General features: G+C 46.0%; 1 protein-coding gene across 1 annotated transcript in view; it reads right to left on the bottom strand.

Annotated features, from left to right (window-relative positions):
- ntng1a (netrin g1a) overlaps window positions 1-25,385 on the bottom strand; it is a gene marked incomplete at both ends in the record, with an annotated part of 132,734 nt that overhangs the window by 16,511 nt on the left and 90,838 nt on the right. Inside the window, 2 exon segments of the mRNA XM_084325886.1 lie at window positions 3,193-3,220; window positions 3,223-3,368. Coding sequence (XP_084182012.1) covers window positions 3,193-3,220; window positions 3,223-3,368 — 174 coding nt within the window.

Genomic DNA, 25,385 nt, shown 5'->3' with positions numbered 1-25,385 from the left:
GTCAATCTGGACTGTGGCAGTGGTCATTTCACTAACCCTCTCCCCAAGTCTCATAACTCTCTGCCTCTGGGAGGTAGAAGAAGTCATCATACACCAGGCGCAAACACTCCTCTATGACTCCGAGAGAAAGCAGCAATCACAGCGGATGCAATAACAAAGCAGGCAGGAATAAAAAAAAAAAAAACAGGGCTTAGAAATGCAAGCGCGCCGCTCTCCAGTGAAGACCATAGGTCCCTCCGCTGTGGTCCCAGATGTACAAACTGGCAGCCGTTTTCTTTTGGGTATGGTAGAGGTCCTCCATCCTGCATCTATCCTGTATTAGTACTACATATTAGTCCCTGCATCTATCCTGTATTAGTACTACAGTATTAGTCCTGGTAGAAGTCCTCTATATACTGAATCAAAACTAGACTGCCTCCAGATCATTCCTGCACCTGATCTGCAAGCTGAAAAGTGAACCGACTTGTGTTACCACGGCACACGTTAAAATTCAATCTTATCTTGGATTATGTTATAAATCTGTTAAAATGAATGGGCGGCTGGGTGGCGCAGCGGACATTGCGCTTGTCACCAACGCAAGAGACACCGGTCTCGAATCCGGCTGTCGGCGTTGCATCCGGCTAGGGCCGGCCGTCATACTAACTCAATTGGCAGAGTTAGCGGGTGGAAGGTCGATGGGTGGTAATCTGGACGTTGTGGACAGCGACTCCTACAGGTCGGTTGGGGCGCCTGCACAGCAAAGACAGGAAATGGTGGAGGTAGTGTGAGCCTCCCACACGTTACACCTCGCCAATGAGAGTCCGCGCTGGCAGGTGAAAAGAAGTGACTGGCTGCCTCCACATGTATCGGAGGGGACATGCGATGCAAGGCTTCTATTCCTCCCTACGACCGGCCAGTGGGGGCACATGCAAGCAACGATCAGGACAGGGAGGTAGAATTGGCACGAGAGGAAATTGGGATGGGAGAAACATCACAGAAAAAGTAGGTCAAAAGAAATCTGTTAAAATTAGAAGCAAAAGATATGGCCATCACGGTCACAGTCAACTCAAATGCGATTCAACCAAATAAAAAAATAAATACCTATTCCCATACCACTAATCATTCCAGTATTTTGATACAAGAATCTTCTGGCTTTATTTGAGTGAATTGAAAGCGAAGCGACTCGGCTAACCTCGCATGCTGTGCTGAGGGCAGGAGATGATGGTCTGTTCAGTCACAGCACACTGGCTGTTGTGGGCGTTTGTCTACTGGAGGCAAAGTGGAGGCAGGGCAGGGGCCACCTGCTGCTCCTGTGACCAGGAGGGTCGTGGCCCTGCGGCTTGGGCCCTACTCTGCCAATGTTGTGTGTGTACCGTATTATGTGTTTGTGGGGTTGTGTGAGTGTGCGTGTGCTTTTCTGTGTGTGATGTTAACACTTTCAGTGCCACGCTTAATCCCCATCCCTGTCGCTAGAAGGCCAGCTTAAAATAGTCATGTCCGCAGTGTTTCACGATGTTTGCAGAGCTGTGTGTGTGTTCTGTATTATAGCTGTGGAGACAATGGTGTGGCTCATTTGACAGACACAAAAAAATTGTTTGTTTCTACACACTGTAGTTTGTAGCTTATTACACAGTAAACGGCACGGTGGTGTAGTGGTTAACACTGTCGCCTCAACAGCAAGAAGGTCCAGGGTTCGATTCCCGCTTGGGGACCATGTTTCCATGATGCCAGGTACCCAGGTGGGGTATCTCCCGGGCCTTTCTGTGTGGAGTTTGCATGTTCTCCCCGTGCTCGCAAGGGTTTCCCCCCCGATAAGATAAACCTAATGGAACAATATGCACAACAACAGATCGCTAACGCTGTGGCGTCCTTGATGAAGACGGACAGGAGCACTTGGATGGTCCCCGGGGCCGCGGCTCACGTTGACGCCCTATCTGCTCCCGGCTGCCCATGGGGGGAAGGACGAAGGGATGGGTTAGGCGCAGAGACTCTATCGCATCGGCGACTGAGGAAAGACAATGCATGTGTGTGTGTATCCCGGTGTGTGTGTGCTGCTCCAATTGCTGTCCAATTCGTTGCATGCCGATTAAAAACCCCCTAAAGAGGTCCTGCATTATTATTATTAAACATCGCGCATTTCCAAGATAATCCAGTCTTTTTCATAGATTGCAAGATAAAACGTGTTATGTGCAATAAGGGGGGTAGTCTTACCCCAAAAATTCGATCGTTAGAAAAAGCCTCATTTATGACCGGTAAAGGAAGCCACTGTGATCGTTACATAAACATGTTTTACGTTCTGTAAAATAGACATATAGGGGGTCCTTACCTCAGCCAGAGGTAATCCAAAAGAATAATTCCAATGATCCCATCGGCGATCACGATTTTATATGTAATTACACGTGTCTATAGGTTCCGAGGCGATCAGATCCGCCAGTGATTGCTTTGGAAGAGCTCCTCCCCACAGAGCGAGCCTCGATTGTCCAGTGCATTCACTGACTATCCTGTTGCCTTTCTATCCGAGTTCAAAGGGTAGGCGAGGGTACTACTGCCACCTAGTGATATTCGATCGGCATTGCAATTCCAACGCATACAAACGACCCAGGGACGGCTAGAATGACCCGGATGATGATTTAGAATGGGGATCAGAGGAAAAAGAGCAAAGGATCTAAAAACGTAATATTCCGTGTTTGGCGCTCAACCGCTGGCGAGCAAACGCGTAATATTGCGTGATTAGCGCAGAATGAGTTAATGTGTACATTTGGTTGTTCCTACATTTCTATGCATCTACATACATGCACGTGCCTCCATAACTGTTTGTGTGTGTTTGTGTGTGTGTGTGTGTTTGTATGTGTATGTGTTGGTGTGTGTGTGCGCATGCATGCAAATGGATGTTCTGTATATATGTATATGTGTGTGTGTGTGTGTGTGTGTGTGTGTGTGTGTGTGTGTGTGTGTGTGTGTGTGTGTGTGAGTTATTCTGTTTTGCTGTGTACCATACATGTGTGTCCATACATATCTGCGTTTATGTGTGTGTGTGTGTGTGTGTGTGTGTGTACATGATGTGTCCATGCATACCTGGCAGGTGTATGTGTGTGTGTGTGTGTGTGTGTGTGTGTGTGTGTGTGTGTGTGTGTGTGTGTGTGTGTGTGTGTGTGTGTGTGTGTGTGTGTGTGTGTGTGTGTGTGTATGTGTGTGCGCGGGTGCGCGTGCCACTCACAGATATTAGCCGTGCCCTTGGGATGGGCAGGTATGAGCCGGCGCTCCAGGCGCGGCCCTGGTAGTTCCTCTTACAGCGTCCGCAGTCCGGCCCCGTGGTGTTGTGCTCACACTCGCAACTCAGCTTCTCCTTGTCGAACACGCAGCTGTTGGCGTGGAGGTTGCACTTGCATCTGTCAAATGGGGGAAGGGGGTACCGGGAGAGGGGAAGGGGGACACAACACAACATGTATCAATACCGGTGATTTTCTAAATTGCAGGAAAATAGCTGTTTTTTTATCGGGGGGGGGGGGGGGGGACGACGACGACAAGCGAGCCTGAAGGGTAGCGCGTCCTTGCCTTATCATTAGCATGTTGTGCGCACGGCAGCCGAGAAAGAGGATTAAAACGATGTGTTTTCACTCTCCTCCTCCGAGGGACGGCGATTGAAGACAGGTAGGCGGGCGGGCGAAGGTGTGGAGATTCTCCCACGAAATAATCCAGCTTCAATTATGTTCCACTCTCTCTCTCTCCCCTCTTTCTCTCTTTCTCTCTGCCGAGCGCCCGAGATAGAGTAATTTTTAATTGTCCCGCTGGAGGATACATAATTGTAGTAAAGTCACATTGATTTAAGCGAGAGGGAGAGAGAGAGAGAGAGAGAGAGAGAGAGAGAGAGAGAGAGAGAGAGAGAGAGAGAGAGAGAGAGAGAGAGAAGGGGAGAGCAGACAATGGATGGAGAGGGAAAACGAGAAAGGGAAGAGAGAGAGAGGGTTGAGGGAGTTGTGTGTGTGTGTGTGTGTCAATGCATAACCTGGCACGTGGAAACGCACGTATGTATGTGTGCATTAGTACTACAGTGGTAGCTATGGTAGATAAACCATCCTGCATCTATCCTGCATTAGTAATATAGTGTGTGTGTGTGTGTGTGTGTGTGTGTGTGCGTGCGAGTGCGTGCGTGTGAATAAAGAGGTAGAACAAAGACGAAGGGAAGTGAGAGTCGTATACGTGGCAAAAAGGAGGGTGTTTTTTCTCCCCGCGAGGCCACGATGAGCCGATGCAAATGATGCCGAGTCACTTAGAGCGTGGCAGTGGGGGCGGCGGCGAGCGCTCGGGCGTGTTTGTTAGAACGAATTAATATGGAATGAGATTCCCGAGAAGGCCCGCTGCTTCGGAATGGAAGGGGAGGAGCCCCTCAAGGCTCGCCGGACGCTCCTCCATCTGCTACGAGAGTCTCTGCTGAACAATTAACTCTGTACATGTATCGCTTTGTAGCGGCGCGCAGCCCGGCTGCCTGACGTCTACAGTAAGCCTAATATCTCCTTTGGCCAGATGGGGGTTCCCCCTTGCTGGTGCCCAACCTCTACTGTGCTCCACACGCAGAATGAGAGAATAGCATAGGGCAAGGGCGGCTGGGTGGCGCAGCGGACATTGCGCTCGTCACCAACGCAAGAGACACCGGGTACAAATCCGGCTGTCGGCGTTGCTTCCGGCTTGGGCCGGCCGTCATACTGGCTCAATTGGCAGAGTCAGCGGGTGGAAGTAGATGGGTGGTAATCTGGATGTTGTGGACAGCGACTCCTACAGGTCGGTTGGGGGACGCCTGCACAGCCGAGACAGGAAATAGCGGGGCTAGTGTGAGCCTCCCACACGTTACACCTCGCCAATGAGAGTCCGCGCTGGCAGGTGAAAAGATGTGACAGGCTGCCTCCTCGTGCACCGGAGGGGACACGTGATGCAAGGCTTCTATCCTCCCTACGACCGACCTGTGGGGGGCATATGCGAGGAACGTTCAAGACAGGGGAGGGGAGAATTGGAAACAGCGAAATTGGGATGGGAGAAAATAAGGAGAAAAAGTGGATACAAAAAAAAGAATAGCATAGGCCAGAAAAGATATGCCCGCCTAGAGGCGCGACTCAGTGTACGGACTTCAAATTACTTTGTTGGCTTTGTTACAATACCTTAGCCATGCCAATGTCACAAAGATGCAATATTCACTCTATCCTTTGTAAAGTGCCGTGTTTCTAATCTTTTCCTCAAACCGAGCCACACAATCTGACCTGCCAATTTCCAGGTGACCTGCCAGGTCAAAATCTCATGGGTTTCCCTAATAATGATGGGTTTCCCATCAGCGTGACGACGCCAACAAAGTCATTTAATGTCCTTACGATGAGTCGCACCTGATTGGCAAGCATTTGTTTTCTGGCATAATGGGATTTTCTCCCAAACTCATTCAATTCGTGCTAACTAGGGGTGTAACGGTACACAAAAACCACGCTATGGTACGTACGTCGGTTTTGAAGTCAAGGTTCGGTACAGTTTTCGGTACAGTGTGGGAAAGTTTGTTCCACTCAGGGGTGATGTAGTGTGCAGTAACTAATTGTACTTGTATGGCTGTCAACGAATATTATATATTGAAATTAATAATCGACTTGTAAAAGAAAAGAAAAACGTATTATTATTATATTAGATTGTGAAAAAAACAGCCCCCGGTGGGCGGTCGTTAGTGGTTAACATACTGTTGTATTCGTTCGGTACACTACACAGCCGTTCGGTACGGTACAGTACACACTGAAACGGTTCGGTTTGGTACGGATACGTGTACCTTTACACCCCTAGTGCTAACGTATATGCTTCCTGTGAGACCGGGGGTTCCAACCCAGCCTTTACATGAGGACTATATTAAAGAAATTATTAGTCGACTAATAATCAAGGTTTTTACTGACTAATTGAAAACAAAATTTCTCTGAAAAGATGAAACTGTTGCTAACTGTATTTTCCTTTCTGAAGGAAAATGAAATGAACAAAAAACGCACAATGACCCGTTTACATCGTGCATTAATCAAAGACAGAAATGTTTGTGTGTGTGTGTAAATCCAGTTTTTGATTAATTCATAGCATAGCTGTGTCACCAACCCCTCTCCACTCTGTCTGTTGGTGCTCTCTCTCTCTCTCTCTGTTTCGGGAGGCTGTCCAACGGAATGGGGGAGGGGCGTCATCGTTAGCTCTGATGAGCTACACCTGGGCCCAGCGTGTCTCATGAGACTAAAGCCAGCAGAATGCCTACCTCTACAGTCTCTCACCCCAGGCCCCTGTCCTCAGCTGTGGCTGCCCGTTATTTTTAACACCCCTACTTGGTTAATGAGACATGGTAGAAATGTTATAGCTGGACCTGTGTGTGTGTTGCGTTAACAGCCCCTGTGAGTTCCTGTTGACGTGGACGCTTGTGAACGTATGTTTCATTGTGGTAGATAGAAAGTTGTAATTATTACATGCCCCACGTGTAACTTTTGTATATATGTCTTACTAAACAAGTAAGTTTAATTTCCATTATCACTAGTGCATGTAATGATCTGAATCCAGTATGAATGATTTCACTTATCGACTAGAGTGTAAACGTTGAACAGATAGGTAAAGTTGACTTGTCAAACCCAAGCTTATATCAACAGAAAGATATTTTCAGAAACTACCGGAATTCAATTGCTTTGGTATTCCTTTCCTGAATCCTGAGTGGGCCGTTAGCCGGACAACTAATGGCTGAAATGTTATTAAGGATCACCGAATGGTCACTCAGGAAAAGAGGCGGGGTGAAAAGAAGTGGACCAAGGGCTGAGCCCCTGGGGGACACCTCGTTTTACTGGGGCAGATCTGGAGCCGACAAGGGACACGTGAGAGGTACTGTAGGACAACCAGGTCAGGGGGGCGAGGCTTCCATATCATTGACAAACCATTTCCCATTGCAATGAAAACTAAATTCATTCTTTATGCCTTATAGAACATTCTTTGTAAGAAAACATTTTGAATGGATTCCGATTCAATAAAACCCTCTCAACCCCAATGTGTGAGAGAGAGAGGACAGAGAGACAAAGTGATAGATCAAGAGAGAGAGAGAGAGAGAGAGAGAGAGAGAGAGAGAGAGAGAGAGAGAGAGAGAGAGAGAGAGAGAGAGAGAGAGAGAGAGAGAGAGAGAGAGAGAGAGAGAGAGAGAGAGAGAGAGACAGAGAGAGAGAGAGAGAGAGAGAGAGAGAGAGAGAGAGAGAGAGAGAGAGAGAGAGAGAGAGAGAGAGTCAGAGAGCAAGAGAGAAAGAGCCAGAGGATAGAGAGAGTGAGAGAGAAAGAGAGATGGTATTGGGGTTGTGCTGGGTAACTGAACTCTCCTACTGGGACCAACCGGGCGCATGACCTTTGTAGTGGTGTGTAACACGAGCAGCACTGACACAATAGCAGAGAGGTATAGAGTCACTGTGTGACATCTACACTGAAACATGATAGGACACAGTCTCAAAACACATCAACACAAGAAGACAAATGATTTTCATAGATATCAGGGTGCAGTGGTTAAGAGATGCCCCCTACCTCTGTCCACATGCTGGCCTAGGATCGAAAACCCTGTTGGAACCTTCTCTCCTGTGTCTCCCCTACTCATTTACATTTAGTCATTTAGCTGACGCTTTTATCCAAAGCGACGTACAGTACAAGTTCTATACAACAAGTCAGCAAGAAGGGTACAAGCTAAGGGTAAGTAAAAAAAAATTGGCAACAGTGTCGAACTTGAGTGCTACAGTCTTGAGTGTATAGTATATAGACATATGATATTAGCATAGTAGGTAGTAATATTTTATCATTTCTTTCATTTCAGATATTGATTGAAGAAGCGTGTTTTTAGTCGACAGTGGACAATTGGGCGGGTTTCGACTTTCCTGACTGTGGTAGAAGGTTTGTTTCACCATTGTGGATCGAGGACCGAGAATAGCCTACTCTGTCTCCCTCTGCAGTGTTGGGGGAGAGGTTAACTACATGTTACTAGTTTAACTAAATTTACAGTAGTTGTATGGTAATAATAATAATAATTTTCTAGACACTCAAAGCGCTTTACAATGTATTGTAAAATGTGGAAATTGCCTCCTTCACCACCACTGGTAGCACCCAACCTGGGCTACGCAGGCTCAATGGCTCAATGTGTGGCATCCGGCACACATCACACTACTACACGATGGCTGAACGGCTCAGGAGACAAGGATTGATATCAGTCAATTAAGGGAAGGGATGATTAAGTGGCCTTGATGTCAGAGACCTGATTGGGAATTTGGCCAGGAACGTTGGGGAACCCCCTATGGTAGTTTAACTACATTCAAAACTCTGGCAAAAAGGCATTTTCAGTAGTTAAGTACTATGAGTAATGTAGTATAGGTAGTTAATTACAATATCAGGGATGAGCCTGAATCCGAATGTGAATTTGGGAAAGCACGGATAATAAGATGGACACGGATATTTTTTTATACTCAAATATGTTTGTTATTATGCAGAAAACAAAACAGAAAAATAGCCCATGAATTTCATATTGAGGCTATTTATGATGTATCAGGACCTTGTTAGATAATATAATTTATAAACAAAATCTTGAACATGGACATCTGAATTTGGAGAGTAGATGTGAGCATTTTTTTAAAGATTAGTTTCATCATGCTTAGACTTTCTCTGCTCTATAAAGCTTATTTTGTTTTCAGAACATCACACAAATATTAGATTAATTAGATTAGATTAGATTAAACTGTATTCTTAGAGAACAACTAAGTAAACAGCTGCTCCCTGCCTCTCCTAAAACACACCCTTGGGTATAAGTGAAGTCACTAAATCAAACATTTAACACATATTCTAAGATAGAACTTTCCAAAAAAACAACTCTCCTCTGCTGCCAGACCTCCTAATTGTGCTGTTCTTAAATCATGCTGATGTGAGTCATGATGAAGCACTAGTGCAAACACAGCTGCTGTTCCAAATGAGAGGAATAATATACTTTTCCTATTGGCCCATAAGACTTGTGGATAATGTTCATTGTTCATTTCAAATAAACAAAACAAAAACACTGAGAGGAAGACAAAATGGCTGCAGTGGAGTCCGTATCCTACTCTTTTTGTAGAAGTACGTTTTTTTATACAGTGGCTATTTTTAAACGGTGGCAGCCAGGTGATAGCCATCCCTGTGTTTTGGTCGAGAAGCAGGGAGAGAGAGAGAGAGAGAGAGAGAGAGAGAGAGAGAGAGAGAGAGAGAGAGAGAGAGAGAGAGAGAGAGAGAGAGAGAGAGAGAGAGAGAGAGAGAGAGAGAGAGAGAGAGAGAGAGAGAGAGAGAGAGAGAGAGAGAGAGAGAGATAGATTGAGAGAGAGAGAGAGAGAGAGAGAGAGAGAGAGAGAGAGAGAGAGAGAGAGAGAGAGAGAGAGAGAGAGAGAGAGAGAGAGAGAGAGAGAGAGAGAGATAGATAGATAGATAGATAGATAGATAGATAGATAGATAGATAGATAGATAGATAGATAGATAGATAGATAGATAGATAGATAGATAGAGATAGATAGATAGATAGATAAGATAGATAGATAGATAGATAGATAGATATAGATAGATAGATAGATAGATAGATAGATAGATAGATAGATAGATAGATAGATAGATAGATAGATAGATAGATAGATAGATAGATAGATAGATAGATAGATAGATAGATAGATAGATAGATAGATAGATAGATAGAAGATAGATAGATAGATAGATAGATAGATAGATAGGGGAAGAGCAAGAGGGGGGAGGAGAGAAATAAGTGAGATAAAGAAAGAAAGAAAGAAAGAAAGAAAGAAGAGAAAGAAAGAAAGAAAGAAAGAAAGAAAGAAAGAAGAAAGAAAGAAAGAAAGAAAGAAAGAAAGAAGAAAGAAAGAAAGAAAGAAAGAAAGAAAGAAAGAAGATGTCATGAATAGAGGATGCCACGGATAACCCTCTGACATCTGAGGGACAAACTCCTGTGACAGCTGGCCACCCCCTCCACCCACCACACCACCACTCTTCCCCCTCCACCCCCCCCTCCACCCACCACACACCCCCCTCCACCCCCCCCCCCCCCCCTCCACTATGTGGCAGCGTCACAGCTTTACGACAGCTTACACTTGATCCTAAGATAAATATAACAATTCGGCAGGAACAACCAATCGGCGGCCTTCGATCCTGGTTGTCCGACTCATCCAATCCGTCGTTCGCTCTCTTTCTCCCCCGTTCCAAGAAGGAGCCTGTGTGCGTGGCGTGACTGCAGGGGCGAGAGAGGAGAGACCAGCCTGCTGATCACCTGGGGTCTCTGGGGCCTCGGAGAGCTTCGGCGTAGCCGGTACATACAGGGCCCTTCATTACTAAAGACCTCTTAGGGCCGCCGTCGCCATGTGTGCGCCTCACAGGGAATTGATGTGCGCAGCGAGCGCCAAAGTGTTCCTGGGTGACAAAGGACATTACCATCCCCAGCAGGTATGAGGCACCGTCATCAAAATTAATTGACGGGTAATTGTTTATGTGCCACCCCCCCACAACCCCCCCCCCCCCCCCCCCCATCCCCCCATAGGTTCTCTGATTAGCATGTCATTAATCTGAGGGCAGGGGTCGCATTGCGTGGTGGAAAACATACAAGTATATACATGCACACACACACACACACACACACACACACACACACACACACACACACACACACACACACACACACACACACACACACACACACACACACACACACACACACACACACACACACACACACACACACACACACACACACACACACACACACACACACACACACACACACCACACAGAGAGGTCGGTGTGCATACAGTATGTGCCCTGCATAGAGGAGCAGTCTCATGACAACAGACACCTGTCTACGACCAAAGGTGGGGTCTACTGCTGCTGAGTGGTGCAGGGCTGAAAGAGATGTCATACATGTTATAGTTCTTCACACAGATAAAAACTAAAATTATAATAACAAATAGCGCCATTTTGTCTGGGGGAACTAACCCACATTAATTCCATAGAGGAATTCAGGTCTGTTTTACTCCACTCTCAGAACCCATTGGCTATCGTCTTTTATTTTATTCTACTGCGCGGCGATTTTGCCTCTAGGGGCAACGGACAATATCTTGGGGATTCCGGTGTCGCCGCTGGCTGCTCACTTCCGATTCCCAATATCCTTCCTGTACTTTTGTGTAATCCCACTTTGAAAGCAACTTGTTTCTTTTGTCACACAAGATTCTTTGTCCACACGAGAGCGAAAGTTTTCTCCACACGACACACAAGCATCAATACGTTTTGTTGGTCTTTTAGATCCAGGGGACATTTGGGACAATGTGTTCCTCCTCCTTCTCTCCTCCCACACAGACTGTTTACCTGCACGCAACCAAAGCAGGTTGCTGTAGAAAAGGTTGCATACATTCCAAGTGCCATGCCGCTCAAATGCGATTGGTCAATACTACTCGACTACAAACACAACAATAGCTTCTTTTTATTATCTTGTAAAACAACTAGTGCTGTTCATATTTCCTGCAAAAGCTCAGTCATTTGTAGCGCCATGTCCTTCGGGGGAGGGGGAAACAAGGCCCCACGCCGATGACTGACAAGCTGAATTATGTTTAGTAATGCATGATTAGTTTATCTCGCCACTAAGAGAGAGAGAGATAGAGATAGAGAGAGAGAGAGAGAGAGAGAGAGGGAGAGAGAGAGAGGCTTGGATGTTTCTTTTCATTCTGATGAGGCAGCCATTGGCCCTTCTCTCCCTCTCTTCTCTCTTTCTCTCACTCCTTTCCCCCTCTATTCATTCTATTCTATTCTCCCAGAGCTCTCAGTTTGTGGAGGGAGTGAGAGACTCACTGGAGAATGAGACACACAAGGATCGTGCCGGCAACGCAATGAAGGAGACCTGCCTGCGCGGGCACCCATGAGGCCCCTTATTAGATTCAACTTTATTGTCATTGCACAGAGTATGAGTACTGGCCCTGGGACAACAAAATGCAGTTAGCATCTAACCAGAAGTGCAAAAGAAGCAGCAGTGGTGGGTGCACTGTATTATACTGTACATATGTATACACATATAGGGAATATGGTGGATATTATGTGCTGTCATTCTGCAAGGTGCAAAAAGTGCAAAGATTCTGGAGGTTGATCAGGTGAGGTTGGGGCTGGGGGTGTCCAGGGAGGTGGGGGGGACAGCTGAAGGGAAGAAGCTGTTCCTGAAGCTGCTGGTCCTGGAATGGAGATTCCTATAGCGCCTCCCAGAGGGGAGGAGGGAAAACAGGCTCTGGCTGGGGTGAGCGGTGTCTCTGGTCTCTGATGCAGACACCACTTGTGCTGGACAGCCTCAATTACTGAGAGTGAAGTACTGGTAATGGGCAGTTTTCACCGTGATTTCCGGTCTGAGGCAGAACAGTTGCCATACCAGACTGTGATGCAGTTGGTAAGGATGCTTTCTATGGCGCAGTGGTAGAAGTTCATTAGAATCTAAGGAGTCAGATTTGCTTACCTCAGTCTCCTTAGGAAGAAGAGACACTGGTGTGCTTTCTTGATCAGGGTCGAGATGTTGAGGGCCCAGGAGAGGTTTGTGGACACCCAGAAACCTGAAGTTGGTGATATGCTCAACCTCCGTCCCATTGATATGGATGGTGGTGTGCGTGTCTCCTTTGGTCTTTCTTAACACATTGGGTGCTAACGATGAATGACGATTTATCGCTTGGTTGCCACCACTCTAATCAATGGGAGGACAAGCACATTTGCGAACGCTTAAACTATATCTTAAATTATGGCTATGGGTCTAATACAGTACACCCGTCGCTTATCAATGACTTGCTTGCAGTCAACATGTACGAAACGTATTGTTTTTTCATCAGTACATTTCTGTTTTATACCGTTTTGAATACGAGTATAGTTTTGGAGATTTCTAGAAAGAAAAAAAGATTCTGCAGTAATAGCCATTTACTGGAATACACACAACACGTTGTCATTTTCCGGCTGATTTATGAATAGTTTTCAAATAAACGCTAGATTATCGATAGTATATGTGTACTTATGCACGCTAGAGAAGCGGGCTGAAAAATCGATTATCTATGCCGTGCCTAGCGCTAACGTTACACACACTCACATACACACACAGGAGACACGTTGTGATCGCTGTGAAAAAAACATCTGATTAACCCAATACTGGTAACATAAAGTCCTTACTTCAGATCAGATGTTCTGCAAAAAGATGAATCCAATTCCTGATCGCCATTCCAGATATCGATCGCGTTTATTGATCCAACGTTATACTCCGAAACAGATAATCCACGCTGCTTCCAGTGCCTTCAATGAATGCAATGGTATCAGGTTGCATGCGTCAGAAGTAAAATGTGGACCCTGGAGTTTTTTTTTCTGGTGCAGTCCCATCGACTCCATTCCAATGATGTGCAATACCATCCGGGAGACGATAGGGGGCGGTATTTGCCCTTTTCGAGCACAGAGCCATTCCCAATGATAACGTGAGGCTGGATGGATAAAAAATGTATGGATATCGCTAATAAAAGAAATAACAATTAAATAACGAGAAAACTCGTTATTGGCAACCAACTCATGGCGAGTTAGAACAAGAAATCTCGTTGCTGTCACCCAATGTGTTAAGGATAAGCTCCTTAGTCTTCCACATCGCCAGGTGCTGGACCTCCTCCCTGTAAGTTGTCTCGTCGTTGTTATTAGACCAACTACCATTGTGTAATTTGCAAACTTGATAATGGTGTTGGTGCCATGTATAGGAGAGTGCAGTCATGGGTGAAGAGGGGGTAGAGGAGAGGGCTCAGCACACAGCCCTGTGGGGTGGTGGTGTTCAGGATGAGGGTTGAGGAGGTGAGGTTGTCTGTTGGTTAGGAAGTCTATAGTATTCAGTTGCAGAGGGAGGGATTGATACCAAGGTCACAGAGTTTGGTGATCAGTTTGGAGGAGATGATGGTGTTGAAGAGCTAAAGCCGACGAACAGCATTCTCACAGGGGTGTTGCTGTTGTGCAGGTGGGCGAAGACGTAGTGTAGCGCTGTGGAGATGACGTCCTCCGTACACCTCTGAAGGGTTGGTGAATTGGAAGGGGTCCAGGGTGGTAGGCAGGATTTGAGAAACGCCAGCACCAGCCTCTTTAAGCACTTCATGATGGTGGAGGTGAGTGAAACAGGGTGGAAGTCATTAAGGCTCGCTGCAGAGCAGTGCTTTGGCACCGGCACAATGGAGGTGGATTTGAAGCACTAGGGGACAGCTGCCTGGGCCAGTGACAGTTTGAAAATGTCAGTCATGAGACTCATGACCTCAGTCAGCTGCCAAGTGCAGGCTCTGAGCCATGCATCCAGGGATGCCACCGGGGCCAGCAGTCTTATGTGCATTAAGCCTGCTCAGTGCAGCACACACATTGGTGGAGGAGAGTGTAAGAGGCTGGTGGTCTGCAGGGAGAACAACCTTGATGGCCACCTCCTGGTTGGGGTGTATTAAGCTCATCAGGGAGGGAGGCGTTGGTGGGTTTGTAGTCCGTAATGTAATCTGTTGAGGGTGGTAAACACTGTTAATGTTGTCCAAAACAGAGGAGGTATATAAATCAATGTCTGTGAGGGAGCGTGTCCTGAGTGGCAAACATACTACGGTCTGACTGAGGATTTTACACATTTGATGAGTGGAGTGTACTTTGGGAGTAGGGACAATGAGCGATGGTCACGTGTGGGGGAGGGGAATAGCTTTGTATACCTCAGCAATGTTGGTGTAAACATGGTCTCGGGTCTTGTCCCCTCTCGTGGGGCAGGAGACATGTTGATGAGGAGTACAGTCTTCAAGTTGGAGTGGTTGAACAATACAAGCTGCCTGGGTGTGTAGTCTGTTGCTTGCTAATCGCAGTATTCAGTTTTTCATTAATAGCTTAGCATTAGCGTCCAGGTGTATAAGCTGCAGTCGAGGCAGTAGTTGTAAACCCTCTGGGCAGATAGAAAGGACTACACTTAACCATGAGATATTCTAGGTTAGAGGAGCAGTGACTCCTCTAGCAGTGTTGTCCTCGCACCAAGCCTTGTAAACATAAATACAGTCACCCACCTCTAGTCATATACCGCAGTCATCCACAGTTCTATCTGCCCGGGTAGTTCAATGGGTACAGCGCCCTGGTAGCTCAATGGCTATCTCAGAAAATCATGACGTTGCAGCTATAATCCTTTTGCAAGAGGTGATCCGCAGCCGCATTCCATTTTGTTTGCCAGAGACTGTAAGTTGGTGAGGAAAATGCTGGGTAGAGATAGCTGATGAGCAGTTAGCCATAGCTTGGCCCTAAGCCCTCCTCCTGTCCCCCGCCTTTGTTTACGGTCTTGGCATCGCCTGTGAGCTCTCCTGGCTGGCGAAGCGGAGTTTGACAGCCTCCGGCGTCCTGGCGATCTCAGTGGAGAGCCAGAGATTGCAGATAAAGTTGTCTGAGTTGTGTGGTTCAATATCCAAATGTTTTTGTCGGGTGTATGATACGTTTGCAAAACGGTTGAGCGTGAACAGGTAGGTAGATAACTGCTCCTTTTCAAATTCTGGAGAGACGCTGAGCCTTGCACTGTATAATGTGCCACCATCTTACAGCCAGTAGTACTGTTTTGCTGGTTATCAGGGTTGGGCTGCTGCTACTATAGCGCGCTGCCAGGAGGGAATGGGTCGGCTGGAGTACTGCAGAACCACAGCTCCAACATGCTGATTAAGTTTGCCGATGACACAACAGTGATGGGCTTAATCACCAACAGGGATAAAAAACGGCTTACAGGGAAGAGATTGACAACCTGGCACAATGTAGCTGGGTGACCAACCTCTCTACATGTTGACAAGACCAAGGAGCTGGCCGTGGACTACAGGAGAGGGGGAGAAAGGCTGGACCCCATGAACCTCCAGAGAGTCAGCAGCTTCACAACACGGCCTCTTTCACCTCAAGCCGCTGGACAATTCAGCATGTGGCCCCAGATCCTACGGGCCTCTTCTCCAGAGGCACAATGGAGAGCATCCTGGCTGTACGACTTATACAGCTCTGGCCTATATTTTATTTCATAAATATATTATTCAATTGTGCTTAACTTAGCTCATATTTCATTTATTTTACTCCACCACTTTATTGTATTATCTGTCTGTTAATGTCTGTCCGCTAATGTCGCACCAGTAAGGTCCAAAGCAAATTCCTTGTATGTGAAAAGTATACTTGGCAATAAAGACCTTTCTGATTCTGATTCTGGATGCATCACCCCCTGGTATGGAAACTGCTCTGCCCTCGATCGTAAAGAGGGTCATGTGACCAGAACATCTGTCGTTGTGAGCTCCGCTCCATCCTGGATATATACAATGGACAGTGTGTCAGTAAAGACTGCAGGATTATTAAGGAACCCAGCCACCCCAACCACAAATTGTTGCTGTCCAGCAAACGGTACTGCAGACTCCGGGACAGTTTTTTCCAGACTAATGAACTTATTATCACTAGTGGCCGGCTACCGGCCTGTGACTGGAGTAATACAACGCTGTTGTATCACTGTCTATGCCAGTGGTTCCCAAAGTCGGGGTCGCGACCCAAAGGTGGGCCGTGAGCAGCCACGGGAGGGCCGTGAGATGATTAAAAAAAATAAAATAAAAAATCCAAAAAAAAACATTTTTTTTTTGTCAGGCCACTGAACTTAGAAGCAGGCCAGGACAGTGTTTCTAGTTGTATTCAAAAATTATATTCTATTGTATTCTAAAATGTGACTATATGGTTTTATATTAACTTAATAAATAAACAAAAACGAAAAATCTACTTATTTCAACGAACATTTCAAACTAAATAACAGATTATGCACATAAAACGCTGAAAACAACCGAAGCAACAATAGTATTTTAATGAGGCTATTATTATTATCATTATTATTTTGCAACAAGTTAGCCCTCTCATAAATAGCACATATAAATGAATAACTAACTTGAACTAACTTAATAGGATTGAAGTGATATTTGGCTTAAAAAATCGGTCGCATGGGGAAAAAAAAGAAAAAAAAGCCTGACGATATGCATTGGGCCGCGGCTCTCTGACGCCTTATTTTCTGGGTCCCGGCCTGAAAAGTTTGGGAACCCCTGGTCTATGCCACTGATTTGCACACACTACTGTTTTGCACACACTACACCCACGCGGTGTTTGTCAAAGTGGCCAGAGTTACTTTATCACAGATTTTACCGCCATTTTGCACTCACCACACCCACACTTCTTCTTGCTACAGTATACTGCAACTTTTTAAATCTTTACACTACTTTATTGCTTCTCTTTTTGTACAACATTGGTCGATGCTGCTGCTAGACAGAGGAGCCAGGAACAAAGAATCTCACTCCTCTATGCTGTAACAGAACAGGGACGTGACAATAAAGCTGATTCTGAACAGCAGCTCAGCGTGAGAAACAGGGTAAATGTGTATTTAATCAGATGTTCATCTCCTCCAGCGGGGGCCCCTTTTCGCCTATAGAGCCGCGCCGTGTCTTCATTTCAACCACTTTTCATTCCGTCATGACTGGATGTGTACAGTATGTGAGAGACATCACAATTATATATCCGTCTCAAGGTTTGGTGAGATACTTCAATCGTTTTTGTAGCTCTTCTCTTCCAGCCATTCGCTGTTTTTGAATGTATCATTTTCATTGTTGGTGTCTTTTTCTCTGCTCCGATATCTTACAAAATATATTCACAGAGGTGTGAGTGGTTTTTGTTTTGGTGGTGGTGCTTCCAAAGAGGACATCTCTCAAGGCGTTATTGACCGCCCCCGCCACTATCTGCAAGTTAAAGGTCCTGATATGTATTCATAAAATTACCCAAGAGGCTCTCTCTTGTTTAAATTTGCTCGGTCATGCTTTGCTCGCTAGACAGGCAAGAAAGAAAACCTCTCCTTCTCCTTTTCTGCACAGAGACTGCGACGACTCCCACACATTCTTATATCCGACAAAAAAAACGTCTCCTTGAAATGCGGGGAGACTGAATACATTGGTAGGTGCCTGTACTTATTTATTTCTCTATCTGGAAAATAGAAGCGCTGAGTGGTTCCAGCAAAGGCCTCACACTCAGCTTGCCTGGAGCACCCAGTTCTATGACCTCCACAATAATGGAATTGTGATTGACAAGGAGGGAGGGAGGGTAGGGGGGGGGTAGAGAGATGGTATATTGTGCTTTTCCCTCTGATGAGGCTATTAGCAAAAACAACAACAACAACAACAACAACAACAACAACAACACAACACAAAACGCTCTTCTTTCTTCAGCATTCCACCCATTATCTCTTCTGAGGCAAAGAGGCTATCTCATTATATTCAAACAAGTCCTTTCTACCGGCTTTCCACTCACACATTACCACCACGGCATCAGAGCCAAAAGTATCAGCTGCTAATTAATAGTAATTATCCACAATCTGAAGCCTACACATCGGCACCCTCCCCAAAGCAAAACCCCTGATCCCACCAAATTGAACAGACTAAATGCAACATGGTCCTAAAGTAGGCTAACTGAGCGTTGCAATTAAATTCCAATCGAATGCACAGGTGTTGTCATAATCAAGCAAATTGGGTCAAATGCGTGCCTAATAAACGCTTTCACTGGAGTCTGCGTATGAACGCCTCCCATAACACATGGTGTGTGTGTGTGTGTGTGTGCGTGCGTGCGTGCGTGTGTGTGTGGGTCTGTCTGTTGACATTGGGAGCAGGAGTCAGGACACTGGCTTGATTGTGTTTAGGGGGGTGGGTCACAGAAGATGTTGTTATATAGGCTGTGTTATATACTGTAGGCCTGGAAGTGTGCTCTGTCGATAATCTGATAATTTTTCAGATTAGTCGACTAATCTAACGATTATTTCTGTCACACCCTCCATCTCTGTTTCCTGTGGGCACGGCTCCTTTTCCGTGCTCCAGTGCATGTTTTATGCTCAAGTCTGCACACCTGTGAATGTCACCCTGTTGTCCAGTCCCTCTGCTTTAACATAACATGATCCCATAGCAAATAAAAATAATGACTCATGAAACATTTTAATTTGGATCTTAAGCTAGTTGCTTAATCAAATGTATTTAAATAACATAAATACAATAATCAATCATGAAAACAAAATAAATTAATTAAAATAATACAAATTAAAGTCAAGTTTTAAATGTAAAGATAATGTCCATGTTTTAAAAGTAACTCAAAGTAGCAGCCTCTGTCCCAGCACTGCGGTTCTGATGGGGCTGTTAACCTGGTCCAGGAGGGTGACGTGGATCTACTCACTAGGCTCCACCATCTCCAACTGCTGTAGGGGGAGAGGAGGATGAGTCAGATCAGACAGACTTCTAGGTCTTTTGATTGCCGTGTGTGAGTGAGAGGAGCTGTGTGTGTCTTACTCTGATCTCCTGCAGGGTAACCCACAATTTACAAATGACAGCGTCCCTAAAGAAACCCGTAATTGCATTGCTATAGCACAAACTTATAAATCATCAGATATAAGATAGCTAGCACTAACGTTCCCTGTCTCTGCTGTCTTGCCTGCGCTTTAGCCCAAAAAGTTCAACTTTTTTCAACTGAGAAAAAAAAGTAGCCTATAGACGACCATGGCACTATACAGAACGTTGGCTCCGTTAATTGACAGAGCTGTAAACACCGGTAGCCTAGCCAAGCTTAGGCGCCTGAGGAAGTAGAGGCGTTGTCGTGCCTTCTTCACAACACTGTCAATGTGTGTGGTCCATGTCAAGTCCTCGGATATGTGGGCTCCGAGGTACTTGAAACTGTTCACTCTCTCAACCGGTGCCCCGTCGATGCTGAGGGGGCTGTAGTCCTTGACCCCCGACCTCCTGAAGTCCACAATCATCTCTTTTGTTTTGCTGATGTTCAGGGAGAGGCAGTTCTCCTGACACCACTGTGACAGATTCTCTACCTCTTCCAGGTAGGCCCTCTCGTCGTTGGCAGAGATCAGGCCCACCACTACTGTGTCATCAGCAAATTTGATGATTGTGTTGTTGTTCCGCTGTGCCACGCAGTCATGTGTGTACAGGGAGTAGAGGAGGGGGCTCAGAACACAGCCCTGGGGGGCCCCTATGTTGAGCGTGATGGATGAGGAGGTGCAGTTGCCTGCTCTTACCACCTGGGGTCTGCCCGGCTATGAGTTTGGAGGGGACTATGGTATTGAATGCTGAGCTGTAGTCGATGAACAGCATTCTCACATAGTTCCCCTGCCTCTTGTCCAGGTGTGATGCTGCTGTGTGCAGCACATGGGCTATGACGTCCTCCGTGGACCTGTTGGGACGGTATGCAAATTGCCGGGGGTCCAGGTTGATGGGGAGGGAGGAGCAGAAGTAGCCCTTTACTAGCTTCTCAAAGCACTTCATGGCTATGTAGGTGAGGGCTACAGGGCGGTAGTCGTTGAGGCAAGCGGGCGTAGATTTTTTGGGTACAGGGATGATGGTGGACTTCTTCAGACAGGTGGGGATGACAGCCTGTTCCAAGGACATGTTGAAGATGTCAGTGAATACCGGGGCCAGTTGGTCGGCACAGACTTTTATGACGCGGCCGGGGATGCCGTCCGGTCCTGCTGCCTTCCTGATATTCACTTTTTTAAAGGTCCGCCTCACCTCATGCTCTGTTACCCTGAACACCGAGTCTCCATCAGCAGACCCCCCCCCCCATTGCCGTGGTTTGTAGGCTGGTGTTGTTATTCACAGCCTCAAACCTCGCATAGAAGGAATTGAGATCATTTGCTAAGGAGATGTCACCGTTCAGTTTGAGGGAGGTGCCTTTGTAGTCTGTCATTGTTCTGAGGCCCTGCCACGTCAGTCAGAAGATCCTTAGGAACTTCTACTCATGTACAATAGAGAGCATCCTGACTGGCAACATCACCTCCTGGTTTGGGAATAGCACTGCACAAGACCGTAGCAGACTACAAAGAGTGACACGTTCAGCCGAACGCACAATTGGAGGGGGGCTTCCCACCCTCCAGAACATTTACAACAAGCGGTGCAGGGGGAAGGCTAAGATAATCATCAAGGACTCCAGCCACCCGAACAACTGCCTCTTTGAACTGCTGCGGTCAGGCAAGCCATACCGGAGTCTTAAGGCGAGCACAGAAAGACTCAGAAGAAGCTTCTATCCCCAGGCCATCAGGCTGCTAAATGAACAATAAACACTATGCAACAACCATCAAATGCACACAGCACACACACCCACACGCACACACTCACTAAAACAAACAACACACTGCAGCACCCACTCTCCACACTTTAGATCACACAAACACACTTTATATTTATTGATAAAGGATTTGCACTACAACTCGTACACCTACTGTAAATTGTACCTAAATTGCACCTCATCCCATTTCTGCCTTGCACTATATAGTATTGTATATTAGTACACTGCATAGTATTGTATATTATATGGTAACTCAGTTACGTCTATTCTGCATCGAACATTGTACATATGTCTATACTGAACACTGTCACCTAATTTTTTTACTTCTAATTTACATGCTATACTATGTTATTTTATTTCATACTTATCTTGTCTTGCACAGTTTCTGGAGCGTAACAGTAAGAAGCATTTTGTATAAAAGTATTCTGTACTTCTGTATGACAACTATTAAAGAAACTTGAAACTTGAAGCTCTAGTCAATGTGCTCTAGTACGCTGTAAGCTTGGCGCTGTTTAACGTTAGCTAACGTTACATACAGCTCGTTGGTGGACACGCAGCCTGCCCTCAACATAACTGAAATAGCGTTCGCTTAGCAAGCATTATCCATGGGACGTTCTGTTTTCCAACATGTAAGCTAACGTAAATACTATGGCTACAAAACTAGCTCAAACGTACCCATGTAGCAGTCATCACGGTTCCAGGGTGCATCGCTGTAGTGTTGGTGCTTTCTTCTTCTTTTGTTAGTACAGAATGCAGTCATGGCATACAATAGAAATGATACTGCCCCAGCACTTCCTGTAGTGCAGCACAGTTTTGAATTAACGTTACCGGCTCTTTGATTGTTTTTATACGACACATCGACGCTAAAATTCCGCATCAACAAGTTTTTATGATCGACGTTGTCGATTATGTCGACTAATCGTTGCAGCAACTGTACAAGCAAAACTGTACATTGGAATATTGACAAAACCATACTTGGTAATTTACTGTATATTGGAGGGGGTTGGGTTAGGACATTTACAGGGGCCAGTTTCGAATTGCAGTCTCCCGTAGGTGTTCTTTGAGAGTGTTTTTGAAAGTGGGTAGTGATTCACATTCCTTTACAGCTTTGGGTAGGGCGTTCCACATTGATGTGGCATAATTGCGAACCATGTTTCGTCCCTTGTTTGAGCCGAATCTGAGTTTAACATGATTTGTGGAGCTCCCTCTGGTGTTGTGATCGTACTGACCTTTGGGAAGTAGTGTGGTCGTGTAGTGTATCTTGTAGACCAGGCCCATTGCAAGTTGCTGTACTCTGTCGTCTACTTTAAGCCATCCTAGGTTGTCAAAGTGGGCAGGGGTGAGGTGGGTTCTAGGAGTAAGGTCAAGCAGTAGTCTGACCAGTTTGTTTTGAGATGTTTGTAATTTTGTTTTTAGCGCCTTTGAGGTGCTTTGGTACCATGAGGTGCAAGCATAGTCGTAGTACCCTTGAATGAGTGCTCCTGCCAGAGTCTTCAGGGTATTCTTGTTTACCAGTGAGGAGATCCGGTACAAGAATCGAGTTTGTTGGTTGACTTTTTTTATTACATTGGATGCCATTTTGTCACAGGAAAGATTTGCCTCTAGGATGGAACCAGGTAGGTAATTTCTTCTTTCCTTGTGACAATATTGTCACCCACTGTAACTGAGAAGCCGTCGGTCTTGCTGAGTTTGTTATTTGAGCCGAAGAAAATGGACTCTGTTTTGCCCATGTGTTTGTTATCAGCGAGCCATATGCAATAGTGTTTATTTAATTAGTTTTTGCTTTGTTTGTTCATACTATAGTACACACACACACACACACACACACACACACACACACACACACACACACACACACACACACACACACACACACACACACACACACACACACACACACACACACACACACACACACACACACACACACACACACACACACACACACACACACACACACATATGCATCTCCTACCTCACCTCAGCAGACCCATCCCTCCCCATCCACACTTCAGCTCCCATTACAGTAGCTCCAAGCCAATCGGCCCTGATTGCTAGCGTGTTAGCCACTAATTGCTCCTTGCAAACGCCGCTTCTCCCCCCCCGGCCTGCATCCGATGTGGGCGTGGGAATTTGGGAATTAAGACCGGAGTGGGAGAGAAGAGAGAAGATCATGATGCCGGCTCCCAAGGGACCCGCAACCCCGACAGCAACCTGTCCAACATCTCCCTCCCTGATTCCACCCCTCTGGTACGTACAACGCATCCTTCCTTGCCTCTATCCCTTCCTCCCTCACACACTGGCTGGCAACCGAGTAGGCATACTTTTGACAGGGAGAATACTGGCCGCTGTAGGAGAAGACGAATAGACCACCAAACTCCTATCTCTCACTCGTCTTGGAGTTTGTTGTGCACTTCCACAAGCCTACGCTTGACACGGGCTAGTTAGACAGGCAGGAAGTGGATGGACAGACAGACAGACAGACAGACAGACAGACAGACAGACAGACAGACAGACAGACAGACAGACAGACAGACATGCAGACAGACAGACAGACAGACAGACAGACAGACATACAGACAGACAGACAGACAGACATGCAGACCGACAGACATACAGACAGACATGCAGACAGACATACCGACAGACATACCGACAGACAGACATGCATACAGACAGACAGGCAGACAGACAGACATGCAGACAGACAGGCAGACAGACAGACATACAGACAGACAGACATACAGACAGACAGACATGCAGACAGACAGACAGACCGACACTCATACATGCAGACAGACAGACATACAGACAGACATGCATACATGCAGACAGACAGACATACCGACAGACATACATGCAGACAGACAGACAGACAGACAGACATACAGACAGACAGACATACAGACAGACAGACAGACAGACAGACAGACAGACAGACAGACAGACAGACATACAGACAGACAGACAGACAGACAGACAGACAGACAGACAGTCATGCAGACAGACATGCAGACAGACATGCAGACAGACATACATACATACAGACAGACAGACAGACAGACATGCAGACAGACATGCAGAGAGACAGGAGAGTTTGAGATTCAACAGCAGTGCTGCTGAGTCCATCCTTGCCCGTGGCAACTTCACTGCTTTCATAAAAAAGTTTCTATTACGCACAAACTGAAGATGGAACTGAGGTGCTTCTGGGGTAGCTGTCGCTCTGCCTAACTCGAGCGAGAGAGGTCCTCACAAAAAGCAAGAGAGATCGTTGGGATGAGTAGTCGCGCATGATTTGATATTGTTATACGGTTTCTACCTTATATTTGACATTTTTCAACGTTAGTATTTAAACTGAGGTGACTTGGCCATACATTTAAAATACATGAGCAAATGACTTCAGGGCACCACAAGCTAAAGAGCGGCTATCTCCGCCACGCGCATATGAAGAATATTATATGTGCTCCATTAAATAGCCAATTAAAATCCAGAGCGGAGCGTGCCAAAGTGACCCTGCTGCTGAACTGTGGTGGCCTAGCTTAAAGTCATAGCATTTCGAGTGATTTTAATGATCGTTTTGAGACGACTGCACCTTGCTCGCCACAGTGTGATCCCCCCCTTTTCACTGAATTTGTTAAGAATCTAAAAGGAACTGGTAATCTCAAGGTATTGTGAGGGTACACATGCTAAGCGCTCACACTGTCACATAAAAGGTATACCAACTGCCCTGAGAAAATAATTTCCGTCTTGAAAAGGAATATTAGAAAAGTGATATTACTTAGAACATGTTACTTTTTCTTAAACGTGTTTTTGCTAAATTGTCACAGTCAGCTAATTTAGCATGAAATCATCTGCAGTTAAAAAAAATATTAATTGTGTTTTTTTTATTCTGTGTCTTGATAGCTCTGCTGCATGTCAAAATAAAGAACTTGCTCACCAGTGTCTCCCCTACTCTGTCTCCCTCTCAGCCTTCCTACCGTCTCAATAAAGAACCTTCTCTCCTGTGTCTCCTCTACTGTCTCCCTCTCAGCCTCCCTACTGTCTCAATAAAGAACCTTCTCTCCTGTGTCTCCCCTACTCTGTCTCCCTCTCAGCCATCCTACTGTCTCAATAAAGAACCTTCTCTCCTGTGTCTTCCCTACTCTGTCTCCCTCTCAGCCGTCCTACTGTCTCAATAAAGAACCTTCTCTCCTGTGTCTCCCGTACTCTGTCTCTCTCTCAGCCTCCCTACTATCTTA

Source organism: Notolepis coatsorum (genome assembly GCF_963971535.1).
Source record: "Notolepis coatsorum genome assembly, chromosome: 12".
Taxonomy (NCBI): Eukaryota; Metazoa; Chordata; class Actinopteri; order Aulopiformes; family Paralepididae; genus Notolepis; species Notolepis coatsorum.
Note: the sequence above shows the minus strand (reverse complement) of the source record. Positions and strands in the feature narration are given on the sequence as shown.